Here is a 15,729-nt window from a genome sequence, read left to right on the forward strand (position 1 = left end):
CATGCTACGTGTAAGCTTTTGTGTCTGATTTATTTCATTCAACATTATGATCTCAAGATGCATCCATTTTCCTACAAATGACTCAAGCTTGTCCTTCTTTATGGCAGAGTAATACTCCATTGTGTATAAATACATTTTCTTTATCCATTTATCTATTGATGGACATACAGGCTGCTTCCAAGGTTTAACTAGTATGAGTTATGTGGCTATCAACATGGCATGCTTGTGTCACTGTAATAGGATGTCTTCAGCTCTTTCAGGGGAATAGCGTGGTCAAATTTTTATTTTTAATGTTTTGAAGACCTGCTCAGTATTTTTAAAGAAACGGGATTAGTTGCCAAAATTTATAACTCAGGATATTTAATATAAAAACCCCACTTAACAGCTTCCCTGGAAAACCCAGAAGATAAGCAACACGGGAGAGCAGTGAGCAGGGGTACTCCACCTGTGTCCCCACTCTGCACGATGCTGCACGGAACTCCTACCCTTTTACCCCTTGCTGGTGTGTGTGCTCAGTGCAGCATAACAGGGAGCCATACCATTAGGACAGGCAGTGTTGGCAGTGGTGGTGGGGTTACTACAGAGAGCACAGCACAGTGAATGGAAAAGGCTTTAGAGCCAGGTAGGTCTGCATGTGCAAGTTATCCCTGCCTGCTGCCAGCCCTTTGCCCTGGACAAGCATTTTCCCTTCACTCCCTTTGCTTGTGATAGAGTGAATAGTGCTGTCTCCTGTCCCTTATGGGTTTGTAGTGAGGATTTGCAAAAATCAATCAGTCTATCTTTTTTTTTTTCCATTAAGTTTATTGGTACATTTTAGGTATAAAATACAGTTACATTCATCATTGGGGTCTTGTACCTTTACATGATGTATCTTGGTTCTTATTTTTTTCCCCTTCTCTTGCCCTCCCTTCACCCCCTCCACCCTTCCCTATTTGCAAAGACCTTGTTTCCATTTTTTTCCTTTTCTCATATTTTTCTTTTCCCTTTTTTCCTTTCCCCTACCCCTCCCACTTCCCCTGCTCCTTTAGACCTTTTCTTCCTGTTACACAGTATCAATTATACATTTTTAAAATTACAATATCGAGATCTAGGAGACATTACCACAGATTTTACAGAATTTAAAAGGATATAGAAAGCATATTTCAAAAATCTGTTTTGAAATAAATTTGACAACTTCTAAGAAGTACCTTGGAAGACAAATTAATGAAACTAACTCTGGAGGAAATATAAAATTTGAATAGCACCTGTTAAAGTATATTCCTAGCTTGAAAACCTACCTATATGACAACAGCAGGCTCATAAACATTTTAACTGATAAATTATATATCAAACAATTAAAGCAGAAAAAAGAAAGAACACTTCTCCCCTCATTGTAGGAACTCAACATTGTGCTAATCCTAAAACTGGATAAAGATAATAGAAGAAAAAGTATGAACATAGATAGAAATTTGTTTAACAAAACAAACTATTAGAAGTCAGATCTGGCAGGATGTAGAAAGTGGTTTTGTTATAGGGATAGCAGTGTTGGTTCAGCATTGGAAGATCCACCCCCGAAAGTCATCATTTTAACAGAGGAAAGGAAAAAGCCATATGATCCTGTCAGTAGTTGGAGAAAAAGTATTGGACTAAATTCTACAGCTGTTCATGGTAAAAGCTATCAGGAGACTAGAAGTAGAACAGAACCTTCTCAACAGATTAAAGACATGTTCTCCATACTTCCAGCGAGAGCGCCTTATATGAATGGAGAAGATGCAATGCTTTCTCCTTAAGGTGGGGAACAAGGGCAGATATGCTTACTCTTTATCTGTCCATTACACTTTGAAACCTAGTCCCCATCAAAATAGTCTGGCAATAAAATGACACAATTAGGATAGGACTGGCAAGGTAGAAGCAAAATCTTTATATGTAGATGAAATGATCATCTACAGAGAAAATACTAAGAAATCTCTAGGACCCCTAGAACTTGTATTTGAATTTAGCAAGATTACAAAACACAAGGTATATATAAAAATTCAGGTCTGTGTATACTTGCTATAAATGAAGAATTGGATATTGAAATTTAAAATTTATGTAGGAGTACAAAGGACCTAGAAAAGTTAAAAAAAAAAGTGATGGAAGATGTTTAGTACCTAATTTTAAGACTTCTTCTAAAGCTACAGTAATCAAGGCAGTGTTGGTGTAAGGAAAGACATATAGATCATTTGAATAAAACAGAGAATCTAGAAATAGAACCACACATATATGGTCCACTGAGTTTTGAAAGACTATTTAACATTAGCATTTTATAGAATATAAACTCAATTCAAGAGCCGAGGAAGAGATAGTGTTTTCAGCAAATGGCACTAGAACACCTGGTATCCATATATAAAAAATTAACCTCAACCCTTTATTTCCATACATGAAAATAACTTGAAGGGATCTATGAACCTAAATATGAAAGCCTAAAAGTATAAAACTTTAAGAAGAAATTATAAGGGAAAATGTTTATGAATTCAAGGTATGCAAGGACTACCTAGTGTACAAAAGACATGATGTATAGAAGAAAAAAATTGATAAATGAGATTCCATCAAAATTTAGAACTTTAAATGACATCATTAAAATGAAAAGTAGTCCTTAAACAGACCATATTTACATGCATATAACCTATGACCAGAATATATAAAGAATTCTTAGAGCCCATTAATAGACAACCCAGTTAAAAAGTAGACATAAGAAGATGATAAAAAGCCAGTATAGCACAAGGAAAGGTGTGCAACTCTAGAATCAGAAAAATACTAATCAGTACAATAATAAGATTGAATTATACACTCATTAGGGAGATGAAGTTAAAAGTTTTAAAAGCCTTGTCGCGACTTTTTCTTTTTGTTGGATTCTCCCGCTTTGCATTTAATTTGTCACACCCAATGGATTCATTCTGCTGGGTTTCCTGGGGTTGTGATCCTCATTGTCTTTTCCTAGGGTATTGTGCAAAATTTTTGGAGTGCTGGTTTGATATTCATGAAGTTCCTGAGGTGCTCTTTATCATGAAAGTATCTTATTTCTCCATCAATTTTGAAAGATAGTTTTGCAGGATACATCAATCTGGGTTGGAGGCTGTTTTCCTTTAGGGCTTGAAATACATCACTCCAAGGTCTTCTTGCCTTGAGGGTTTGCATTGAGAAGTCTGCTGTGATTCTGATGGGCTTTCCTTTGTATGTGTTTTGTTTCTTTTCTCTCACTGCTTGTAGAATTTTGTTCTTCTGTTGGATTTCTGGAATCCTAACTATTATATGCCTATGTGTAGATTTTTTTTGATCAAGGCTAGCTGGAGTCCTATATACCTCACTTATCTGTATGTCAAGTTCTTTTCCCCTCCTTGGGAAGTTTTCTGCCATCACTTGTGTGAACAGTTTTTTTATGTCATCTGCACTCTCTCCTCTTTCTTCATTGACTCCAGTCAGTCTTATGTAATTCTTCTTTGCATCGTCTAGCAGCTGCTGGATTGATTTCTCGAGTTCCCTTACAATTTTAAAGCAATTTTTCTTTTCCTGATCACTAATTGCAATCTTTTCTTCTATATCTGAAATTCTATCCTCACATTGGTTCATTCTGCTGCGCATACTTTTGATGGAGTTTTTAATCTCCTGGAAATCTGTTTGCGTCTGTTTTATGGATTCCATTTGGTTCCTGTGTTGGGATTCCATCATGTTCCTCAGATCCTCTATTTTTTTTATCTGTGTCCTCTCTAGATTTATTAATCATGTCTTGCACCATGAGCAAAATCTCTGCTGTTACCTGAGTAATTATTTCCGATCTCATTTTTCCGAGATCCTCTTTTGTTGCCAGTTCAGAGAGTCCAGGTGGTTGAGTATCAGATTGTTCCATCTCGTTTCCCTTTGGGGTTGCTGTAGGTGATCAGAAGTCTGTTTTTGAGGCTTGTTTACGTGTCTTCTCATTTCCACGGGGACAGGGTCGGGGTCGGGGAGGTACGTGCTTTTGGCGCCTGCTCGGCTCAGCTTCTCTGCCCTAGGAGCTTGGGATGGCGGTGGGGCAGCTTCCTTCCGCTGATTCTCGGTGTTTTCAGCGCAACTCATCAATCATTCTATCTTAACATCCCTGGTCCACCATAGTTGAGCCTATCTAAAACATCTAACTGGAGGTCTGGGATTAATTACCTGGAAACACAGGGGCTGGGGTTATGTTAGTGGTGAAGCACTTCCCTGAGCTTGCACAAAGCCCTGGGTTGGTCCCCAGCACCACCGGAAAAAAAGTGAGCGGAAAAACAGAAACCAAAACCAAAAACTCCAGGTAGACTAAAGAGTTAAATCTAAAATATGTAACTTTTCTTTTAACTAAAAGGAAATGCAGCTGAATATTTAACTTTTCTCAGGATCCAAAAAGACTTTCTAAGCATCAAAACCATGAAGGAGAGCCAAAGAAAGGTCAGTGGAGTTCGCTTTAGAAACTTCTGAGCCCTTCTATGCTAAATAACATAAACACAGCTAAAAGGCAAGTAGCAAGTAAGAAAAGTGTAGAACTTACGACAAAAAGCAGACCTCTTACTGTCTGTGGGTATCTATCCATAAGGAAAACGTTAGCATCCCCATAGAACTGAGGACAGAGAACATGAAGAGTTCACAGCAGAAGAGCTGCTAGCAGCAGGAACATGTTCAAGAATGTCAGACCATGCAATTAATGCTAATTCCAATGAGCTGTCATTTTTCCCATTGTCATATTTTCCTGATGGAATCGTAAATTGCTGCAGTCTTCTCAAAACAGCAGTTTGGCAGTATAAATCAGATGCCTTAAAGTTCATACTCTTGGGCCCAGTAATTCCGCTTTTAAGAATATATCCTAGGTATATATTTAGAGATATTTTTGTTAAATTTACTCGCAGTAATCTTTTCTTATTTTCATTCTCCCAGTAAAAAAAAATAATACTGGGATATTAAAATCTCAGTCTCCACTGCGTTCTGTGCTGCTGTATACGTAACAGTAGCACAGCGCTTGATGTATGTAAATGGTCAAAAGTGTTTGTGAGCTTAAAGAAGAAAGGATGTGTTCATACAGAGGAATATTATGTAACATTTAAAGTTTTAGAAAAGTGCTCACAATATGTTAAAACGTAGAGCACACGGTCGTGTATATGGGATATTCTGTGTGTTGTGTGAACTGAATACCGATGTGGATGGCAGACCCTGAGCGTCCTCACAGGACCGTACAGCCCTTCTCTCATGGTGTTTCTGAGACTACAAAGACAGACACTGAACAAGTAATTGCAAATTGTCTTTCACACCAGTCAATTTGTGTTACTTCTATGTGCCAGCAAGAAAAAAACTGTAATGATGATTTTTAAAGCAGTGATAATTTTAATTTCTAAGACACTGTTGTTATAGGACGAGAAAGGAGTAACTACATGAGAAATCTGGATTTCATACAGTGAATTGTCTTTTAATAAAAAAGGAAAATTCCTCCATTGGATGATTAGTAATGTAACAATAAATATGCCCAGATGTTTTTTTTCCTAGATCGCATCTTTCTAAAGGACACTGAATGGGATAGCATCTTAGAGAGACAGAGGTAAAAATTGTGAGAAGTCCCGAGCTTTCTTAGAGAAGCATAATTAAGCATTCAAATGAGTGGGCTATGGTTGGGAAGAGAATAGACATGTTGCTCAGCATTAATATAAAAGTACCTATTTTTTGCTTTTTTACTCTTCTGGTAAGGTTTCAAGTGTGTGGAAAACCAAGAACATCTACAGCAGAGCCCACCCTGTAGATCAGTTGTGACCCTACAAGCTGCTTTTAGGTGGTGTCAGGGATGGAAAGTTTTTCCCTGAAGCAGTGGTTTCTGGGAGTGTGTTTTGTTTGGAAGGAAGTCTGCAGTAGAGGAGAGGAGTTTCAGAGATGTGTTTTGGTAACCTGACCATGCTTAGTGACCATGGACGTGCTCCTCCAAACACACTGAGCCGTGCTGCCTGCCAGTCCTGCTTATCCTTCTGTCAGCCAGGCTTTGCACACGGCCACATGGGCCTCAGCCTTCCTTCTGCATCCTAGGTAGGAAAGGTCTCTGTGCATCCTGGTCAGGTTAAAGGGTGGCACTACACTCTGTTGCCACCCCTGGCCTCAGAAAGAAAGGTCGCTTTTGTGAGCTCTGTTGCGCTGATAGGTTCCCTTGACCGCTTTCCTGTCCATCTCCTCCTGCCAATGAGGAATGCACTTTCTGAGCCACGGGTGTGGGAAGGAGTAAGTAACAACCCGCACAGTAGTGCCATCATCTCTCGAAGTGGGCACGCTGCATATTGCTGCCTCCCTCCCTTGCGAAGGCTCCCTTTACTTTTTAGATGTGACTGGTGGTTATGTTGGAGGTAACGTGTTCAAACCTACCGGAAGCTTTTTCTCATTTGAAAAATCCAAAGATTAGAATTAATTAAGTTGAGTGTGAATCTGTTAAACTTCATTTTTTTCCATCAGTGCTGCTATTTCCCTCTTGCATTTGGAATTCTCTCTCACTTTTGACATACATCTCTGCTTCATGTTTCCAGGTGGAATTATAAGGCTCACTTCTCCATTGCTCCTCCTCCTCTAGTGATGTTTTTGATGTTCTAAGAGATCTTCACCTCAGAATTGTTCTCAACTTGTGGTTAGATGTCTTTCCTCTGTGTTTTACTTTATTCTCCGGTCTAAGTGTCGGTACTTAATGTGTACGTTCAGGCTGTCTTTCCCTCCCTGATTATGTGGAGGGTAGCAGAAGTTCTCCTTCTAGCTGAGTTGAACCTTGCCCAATAACTGCCTGTACAGCCCAAATTAAGGAGCCTTGGACCTCTAATCTTGTGGGTGCTGCACTCCCTTCTGTTACCTTCTCTCCAGGAAGATTTGCATCTCCTCGGTCTGCCGTGCTTTTCTCAGAGAGCCATCTTTTGCCATCTGAGATAGAGCTGGGTGTCCAGAGCAAGGCAGGGCCACCTTCCCACTGCTCTCTGGTTGGCTGAGCAGTCAGGTGATCATGATAGTGCTTACTTACTCCTGAAGAGGAAAGGTGGCACACAATTAAAATCAGTCACTAAAACCGAAAGTCGTTTCAAACATCGCTTATATCTTCTGCCTGTAAAAATTATGACTATCCCTGAAAAAGTCATTGCCAAGAGTTGGGCCCTAGAACTTAGACTGTTTATGCAAGTCCCTTATTGTTTTGATTTTGATTTTCCTGTGGGAAATAATTGTAAACAGTTAGGTTCTTAGAGGGACCCATACAGTAATAAACATAAACACAGTATTACACTGAGATCCATCCTGTAGTGACCCCACATAACCCCTGCCTTGGAATGTGAAGCGCATGTGTGGCAAGGCCCAGCAGCTCTGCCACAGCTGGAGCAAAGAAATCAGGGAGCTCAGCTCTGCCCCACTCCCAGCCCTTGATGTGTCTTCATTGCTGGGAGCAAGGTACTTGTTCACCGAGAGGCAGGAGTCACACCCCCTGTTGATTGCTTTGCAGGCTGTGCTGTGAAGATATGAGACAGCACTGCACATAAGTTGATTTTGAGCTCTCCAGCAGAAAGGGACAGTGTAAATACAAAATATGTGCGCTCTGATTGTTCAGGAGCTGTGATCCATTCCACAAGCCCAGACAGCCAGGCTTCGTTTGGCAGCACTGTTCTGGTTAGGCCAGAACACTCTCCTCTGAGAAGGCCTTGCTGTTTTCTGTTCTGGAAAGAGACAGGAACGCGTCTCCAGAGTAGCCCTGGAAAGAGCTGCAACTGTTTTGACATAGGTGCCAGTGAGTGAATTAACACACATTGTGAAAGGGTGAAGCAGCACTCAGCCCACCAGGTCTTGGCTAAAAGGCCATTTTCCCCACACAGTGTTGAAATGTAGTACACATGAGACAGAGGGAAGGATCCTCGTGATTTTCCGCTCCTCCCTAGGCCAGATCAGGCTTCTCTGCATTTTGGATGTCAATGATCGTGACAGCTAGCTCTGACTGTTCACTGTGCACCGGACTCCAAGAGGTTTACACGTAACATATCAACGGAGGCTCACAGCAGCCCTGTGTGCCAGATGTTGGCACCATGACCGTTACCAATGAGCAAATCAAGGCACAGAGAAGCGAAATCACTTACGGAAGCCCAAACAACTGCCAAGCAGCCGAGCTGGTGCATGAACCCCACCTCCTGGCTGAGGAGGAGCAGCTTCCATCTCTCTGACTGCTGTCAGGTTCTGTCGCCTTTGCTCACACAGCAAAAAATTCAGTGCACTGAATGCTGTTTTGTAGGAAGAGAACAGAGACTACACCTATGTGGAAAGAGTGAAAATACCCTTGGATCACGGGGCCCTGTTGGTCATGGAAGGAGCGACACAAGCTGACTGGCAGGTGAGGGTGCGTAAGGAGCCTTCTCGAATGGCTGAGGGGGACTCATTTCCATGTAAACATGTGGTCAGAAGCAAGTCGCCATGAGGGGGCCAGAGCCAGTCGATGGACATCGTTTCCAAGGTGGGTGCTTCAATGCCGCTGAGAACCCAAGCGGGCCCCGAGGCAGCGGTTCTCAGTGAGCTTTCTGCGCTGCCCGCTGTCGTAGCCGCTAGCCCCACGCAACTGTTGGTCACTTAAAATGTTACAAGAGTGCCAAACCACTGCATTTTAAACATCATGACTTTAAATCTCAGTAACTGCCAGTAGCCAGAGGCTGCCATGGTGGGCTGCGCAGCCCCACAGCTAAGCCAGGCCAGGCCATTTTTAAGTTATGTTTGTTACCATACCGAAGCTTAGCAAGAGAGTGGAATCTCGTGACTCTCTTTGACCTTCTCCAGTTATATGTTGTTGTTGTTTTATGAGATTTGGAAAATGGCAGGAATCTGAGAAGAGGAGCAACAATTAGAAAAGATGAAAGTGTCTCACTGTAAGGCTGCTAGCTTAGTGGGGTTGCCTGGAAACTGGAGAGAAGGGTAACATTTTTCACAAAACTTTAAAGAGCTTGAGACCAGGATAAAATGGAAATATTTCTATACCCTTGTAAGTAAGTTGTAAATTGCTTTGAATTTAAAATGTGTGTGTATTTATACCCAGGAGTTATTTATATTTCCATTTAGCATCGAGTGCCTAAAGAATACCACTCCAGGGAACTGAGAGTAAACCTGACCTTTCGCACTGTGTATCCAGACCCCGGTGAGGCGCCCAGGTGACCACGCTTTGTGGAGAAACCTTTGTGTGCAGTGGCCCTCCGGCAGAAGACACTTCAGGAGGCTGCTCCAGCCTACCCGAGATGCAGCTATTTGGAAGATCGTGGCAGTTGTTTCCCAGCTCCCTGTCCCATTAAACGAGAGCCCCTAGCAATTCAATTGATAATATGCCCACTGGGGAACAATTTTTCCGAAGCACATCTCAAACCATGCATTATCTTTAGGCAAATTAAAAACTGCTGCGGCTGTGCTTGCACATGATTTGGGCCATAATCTGTTTTTCTCCTGTCCTCCCCCTATAATCTGAAGAAATGTGAATGGCCTTGTGTATCTGGGGAAAATCTGCACGTGTTTTTTCCTTATGACGTCCGTGGAGCAGAGATATAAATACATGTCAGCAGCTCTGGAGTCTTCTGTGGGCAGACAGCTGCAGAAACCCAAACAGAGGTGGCTTCAGGAGCCTTGCTGTAGTCTGTCTTGGCACTGTCACATCCCGGCCTGTATGTTACTATAATGGGGAGCTGTACATTCAGGGGACACTGTTTCTAACTGTCTTCCTGGACACTCTTGGGAGTAGTCCTCCAGATGAAGGGAGGAGGCAGGGTCTCTAGCCCTCACCTTAGGCAGTCACCGGATACCTATACTACCAGAAAATACAGTCCCCTTAGGTAAGGAAGAAGAGCTGAGGATTCATGAGAAGTAGGCTGAGATGTTGGCAGAAGAGCAGCAAATGCCGTTAGTGACAGCTGTTCCACATAGATTAGGTTCCCTTGGAGAATCACGTGAGTCATTTAAAGCCAGCCAGGTAGAGGCAAGAGCAGACCTACAGGGAATAGACCGAGTAAACTCATGGTCCTCCCCCCACCTTCGATTTCAGCAGCCCCATGACTGAGGCTGTCTGTGACTCAGTGTTCCCTTGCACAGTTTCTGAGGTTCAGAGGTTAGTCTGTGATGTCACCAAGGTTCCCAAAGCAGACCAGAGTGGCTGCCCCTTCTTGCATCATAAAAGCATGTGTTTCCTTGACCTGTTGACTCAGGAGCAGTGTGCCAGGTAAAACCCGAACGAGACATGGAAAACCCAAGAGAAGGACAATGCACTTAAATAGATGAAAGTAGGGCAGAGGAGTTAGTTTCTCTCTCTACCTCTGGGGAGATTTACAGCACCCTCTTGCTTTTTATCCTCTTTCCTTCCGTCCTGTAAGGTCAGTGATCCCCATGATCGTGGTAAAGTGCCAGCCATGGGGCAAACTTAGAGCCAGAGCTGGGCTGTAGCACCATGCTTGGCCAGGCTGTGTGTCTGTCTTGTCTGTCTGTCAACATGTAAAGCTTTTATCTGTGAGGCATACTAAATGCTTTTCACACTTTGAGCATCATACCGAACCTTCCAGGGAAGAAGGTATAAATCTCCATAAACATAAAATCAACTTTGTTGAATTCCTAGCTGTTTTCCTATTAAAGCAAATAAAGCCTGGCCAGGGTGGGACAGCCAGCTCTGGTTTTGGGCCTGTTGCGTGACATTGGGAAATTTCCCTTCCATTCTTTACGAACTTAGAAGAAGTGCCAGATGGCTCTACGTCTTCCAGCATCCCCCCTCCTAATGGAGGGTCACAGAGTCCCCCTGCTGCAGCTGGGCATTTGATCTCTTCACTTGTCACATGCCTCTGCCTATCAGGGAAACAAATTCCTCCTCTCCAGCAAACAGGTTGGGCCCCCACACACACCAGGTTTCCTGGTCAGAGAGCAGCACATCTTAGCCTTTATTTCTTGCTGTCACTGTAGACTGCCATTTATTTCCACCACCGAGATAAGGTCCCATCTGAAATGAAATGTCAGGTAGGTAGTTGCCACAGAACAAAAGTGCTGAGTTTAGCAATAGGCAGGGACTCCGGGTGGTGGCGAAGGACAGCCATGCTCAGCAGATCACCCCAGCCTGTTGCCATGTTTACTGGAAATCCATGCTACCTTGGAATTGGGGTGAAGCTGTACCTGTAAAGCAGAGGAAGCCAGCACAGATTGTAGCCTGAAGAAAAACATTCAGGGTTTTCAGCTGCCATTTTTCTTTTCTTTGTAAGCACTGTCCTGGGAGCTTGTATACATGATCCCTAAACCTCTCCACAGCAGGACAAGAAAGAGACCTGTTCCCATTGTAGAAATGAGGAAAAGTCTCTGAGAGGTTAAACAGTTCAGCACGACTTGCAGTGGCAGGGCCAGAATTCAGACAACAGGTGAATTCCCAAACGCGTGTACTTTCCAGGTCTGGCTCCGGCAGTCCTGACCACCGCTAACTCCATGCCACTTGTGTGTTGCCTGCTTGCTTGTGTTTCAGGGCAGGTTTCTGCGTCTCATCTCTGCTTAATCAACATTAGCATCTTCTGGTCAAAAACTGCTGCCAGCTGGGCAGCAATTGGTCATTTAATTGAAGAAACTCATTTTGGTGAAATCTGGTGCATTGAGAAAAATCTTCAGCCAACTTTTCTGACAGGTGTTTCCTACCACATACCTGGAAACCTTCCCAGGTAGGTAAAGGTTCCCCGGTGGTTCCATCGTCCCTCATCATCTGAGTATGTATCTGGGGACCTTGAATGGTGTCCAGACTCAGTATGAGGCTCCTTACAGTACTTGCCATCACCACTGCTCCAGCCCAGAGAAACAGGTCAGGCTGCAGCTGGGAATGCCTCTGCATGCTCAGAACAGCGAGACAGCACCAGATTGTAACCCTAAACTGAAATCGGGTCCCACTTTGATCCATGAAGACTAAACCAGTAGCTCTGCCAGTGATTTCCCAGAGGTTGGGGTCACAGCTGATGAACCTCGGGGCACCCATGTCACTCCCTGCTGCCTGTGTGCTGCTGTGACCCTAGCTGGATTCTAATGGATCTGTCTGAGCCCAGTCACCGGCACAGGCTCCCCACTGTGTGGCAGGCACCTCGAAGGAGTTGAGGGGGCCCCAAGTGAGTGGAATGCTCCCACTGGGGCCTTGCAGAGAAAGTCATGACAAGTGATGGGTTCCTGCTCTGTTGGGAATATTTCTTCCTTGGGTTCTGGCAGCTTTCTCTTGGCTGCAGAATATCTAAGACCCACTTTGCCTTTTCTGGTCATAAACACTTGTAGTGTTGAATCTGAAGTCTTGATTATTTTATTTTTCTTAATGGCGTCTTTGGAAAAGCGGAACATTTCCATAGTGATGCAGTCTGTTTAAATCTTTACTTATACATGATTCCACCTACATGTTCCCTTCCCAGGGACTAGTTTACGACTACCTTTTCCCCTGCCTCCCATTGACTCTGGGAAGAAACCCCCTTGTGAGACCCCTGTCACATTTGTGCAGCTGGAATCTGTGCTTGGATTCAAGTCCTGTCTGGGGATCAGTAGGGAAGTGGCTTTGATGTTTATCTATTAGAGTGGGACACTAATGGTGCTTTTCCCAGCTGGTTTAGTAGTCAGGCGCCTTGTGTTCTAAAAGCCTTCCCCAGCCTGTGACCAGAGCCCGGTGCTGAGCTGGGTATTTGTTAAGTGTTAAAGACCGGGGCGGGGGGGTGGGGTGGCATGTCAGAAGTGTGTGTGTGTGACATTGTGGTGGGGAGGACTCTGTCACTGCCCCTCCTGGGAACTCCGATGTCACATCCCTCAGCCCTGGATGTGTCACTGCCCAGGCAGGGCCCTGGCCAGGACCCCACTTTGGCTCTGGACAAACATCCTCACGTTCAAGACGGCATGGAGGGTGAAGGAAGGGAAGTTGAAAGGGGCTGGTTTGGGTACCTTGCCTCCCGACCTGCGTCATTCCTCAAAGCCATCCCATGGATTATTTTCCTAGACGCATGAGGAAATTGAGGCACCTAGAGGGTTTATAGGGTTCTGGGATCCATTGACGGTGCCCATGGGTTTCACTGTGGTCGGCAGCCTCTCTCCCTCCGAGGCCCTGGGCTGACAGCAGCAGTGGCTGCTGCGGAGCCTCCTGGAGTGGAAGCGCTGAGCTTTCTGGGGAAGAGGGGCCCCAGAGGGCTCTGGAGGGCCTCGTGACCGTTGTGCAATTAGCCGCCCACCACAGGAAGGTTGTGGGCGGGCGCTGTGACGACTGAGCGCCCGCAGTGCCCGAGGGTCCCCTGCCGGTGTCCCGAACCCAGCGCGCAGCAAGGGCTGCCTCGCCCTTCCAAGAGTGGAAGCAGGAAGGCGCCGCCCAGTCCCCAGCCCGTGGCACCCCAGGAGCCCATCTGCAGGCTGTGATGACGACACAGAGCCGCCTTACCCGGGCCACGGCCGGGAGTCCAGCCCCGGCCTGGGAGAATGACGATGGAACCCTGCGGGAAGGGAACCCACCCCTTCCGATCCTGGGTCAAGGGCTAGAACCTCCCTGCCCGAGGAATGTTTGTGGGTGTCTGGATGAAGGGCGCCCTGGGGCTTCCTAACCTGGCCAGGGCTAATCAGGCTGCTGGGACCACCCGGGCAGAGGAGAGGAGGGGCCCCCGCCGAAGGGCTCCTCATGCCCTTGCCTTGGTGGGCTTCTCCACTGACTTGTCCCGGCGCCGCCCCCACACACCTTTAGCCTCAGTTCACCTGGCCTGAGGGAGCAGAGCTAGCACAGGTGACCCCCAGGAGGGTGAGTGGGCAGCGCCTGAGCCCTTTGTCTCCCCAAAGCCCTGACGGTGCGGGCTAGGGGTTCCTCTCCCCACTGAACAAGTGAGAAAATTGGGGTCAAATGTGCAGCATCCAAGGCCACCCAGGGGATGAGGCAGCCCAGGCTGCAGACCCACATCCCGGGCCCAGGCCAGGGTGTTCTTTGTGCCACTCGAATGACTTAACGACCGGGAACTTGGGGCACAGGCAGCCCCAGAAGGTCACAGCGACTATGGGGGTCGGCCTCCAAGGAGTGAAGTAGTCTACACCGCGCCAGCCAGGTGGCTGGGGAACACGGCAGGGACCCCTGCCACAGCTTGAGGTGGTCCCGCCCTGCAGTGCCTCGCACCCTGAGCTCTGCACCAGCGTGAGATGGGCAGCTAGGCCGCTGTGGGATGCCTGGCCCGGCCGCCTGGCTGCCTGCAAGGGGGACTTAGGGAGCTGGGCCGACACCCACCCTCCCCTAGCCGCCAGAAAGCCCCAGTTGCGGGGGAGGAAGGAAGATCCAGAGTCACCCCAGGCAGTCTCGGAGCCTCAGTTCCCTCAGCCATGAGATGGACGTGGACGCGGCCCGCTCTTGGGGCTGTGGGAGGGTTGACGTCATGCGTGCCGTGTGCCCGACAGTAACGTAGTTAGTAACCTAATTATTTGAAGTGCCACGTTTCGCAGACCCTGCTAACCCCAGGCTTAACCCTGTGCGGGGTGGGCAGTCCCTCGGTGGCCTGGATGGCCGAGACCCTGCCCTTCCCCTGCAGGCTCACCGTGCTCCCTCCTCTGTTGGGGGTGCAGGGAACGGAGGCTTTCAGGAGGAGGGCCAGAGCGAAAACTGCCTGTGAGTGGGGCCGATCATACTAAGATCCAACTGCACTTAAGCCTCTTGTCGGAAGTTCTGTAGCTCGAGCTGAAGAGAGCTCCCAGATGCCGCAGTGGCCATGCTCTGCCTCTCGGCTCAGTCTGGGAGGCCCCACCACATGCGCCCCTGGGTAATTGCCTCCTAATGCACCATGGCTGGATTCCAGGATCCTGCCTCTCCCGGTCTCCTCGCCTTGGGGTCAGTTCCTGACATCTCCCAGCCTGCCAGGCCGTCCCTGGTCCCCCACGGACCAGCCCCAGATGCACCCCCACCCCCACCCGCTGCTCACACGCTTTCGGGCCATTTCTAAACTCCGCACTGAACACTTTGGCCTGGAAGATTAAACATGGCCAAGCTGGAATTCTGTTCAGGACCAGGGTTTTTATGTCCAGAGATTGTATATCAGATGTGATAGGGGCTCTATAAAAGGAAGTCACAATCCCTTCTTTTATAGATAGAAGTAAACCAATACGGCTTTCATTTTCTCTTGCAGAATCGGGTTTTTTTCTCTTTGCCGCAAAAGGAGTATGTGTTCTTTGCAAGAAATTCAAAAAGAAAGATAAAAAAGGAAAGAAAAATCATTGTGTAACTTTATAAGCTAGGGAAGATATGTCTTCACGTTTTGCAAAATATGTTTTCCCATACATTTATGGACTTGAGGAAAGTTACTTCATACTAAATTTATAGTCTTGTAGCCCTTTTCCATTTATGTATATTAATGCACGATATTATTTTGCAACTTTGTTTTGAGTGGCTGCGTAGTGTTGTATATAGTTGTATTGTTATTTAAGCAGGTCCTGTGTTAGGTATGTTGATCATTGTTGATGTTGGTTGTTTTTGCTACTCACGATTGTTCTGATATGGAAACCATGAGAATGGATGGTGGCAGGCTGGCGGTGTAGTTAAGGGACAGACTCGCCTCATTCAGACCTCAGTTCAAGCAGGTAACACTTCTATAGAGCCAGAATATGTGCTGGGAACTGTGTGAAGTGCTTTACATATATTAATGCCTGATTTGCTAATCCCCACAGCGGCGTGGATGAGGCGCTGTTTTTATCCCACTTTACAACTGAGGAAGTGGAGGTACAGCTCGGCTACTTAGCAGC

The 15,729-nt window shown here is 46.1% G+C and overlaps 1 protein-coding gene across 6 annotated transcripts in view; it reads left to right on the forward strand.

Moving 5' to 3' along the window:
* Nucleotides 1–15,729, forward strand: part of Alkbh3 (alkB homolog 3, alpha-ketoglutarate dependent dioxygenase) — a 51,026-nt gene that overhangs the window by 24,995 nt on the left and 10,302 nt on the right. For 3 of the 6 annotated variants that reach the window (XM_004851997.3, XM_087205635.1, XM_087205634.1), the window contains exons 9-10: nt 8,252–8,350; nt 9,137–9,417. The exons of 1 other annotated variant lie outside the window; for it this stretch is intronic. In XM_004851997.3, coding sequence (XP_004852054.2) covers nt 8,252–8,350; nt 9,137–9,307 — 270 coding nt within the window. In that variant the 3' untranslated portion in view covers nt 9,308–9,417. Of the gene's footprint in view, nt 1–8,251; nt 8,351–9,066; nt 9,418–15,729 lie in introns of those variants that run through there. 2 more of the 6 variants (XM_004851998.3, XM_087205637.1) reach the window with 1 other exon arrangement.

The sequence above is a fragment of the Heterocephalus glaber genome, unplaced genomic scaffold, assembly GCF_053883595.1.
Source record: "Heterocephalus glaber isolate CG9 unplaced genomic scaffold, H.glaber_assembly_v1.0 deba00000594, whole genome shotgun sequence".
Taxonomy (NCBI): domain Eukaryota; kingdom Metazoa; phylum Chordata; class Mammalia; order Rodentia; family Bathyergidae; genus Heterocephalus; species Heterocephalus glaber.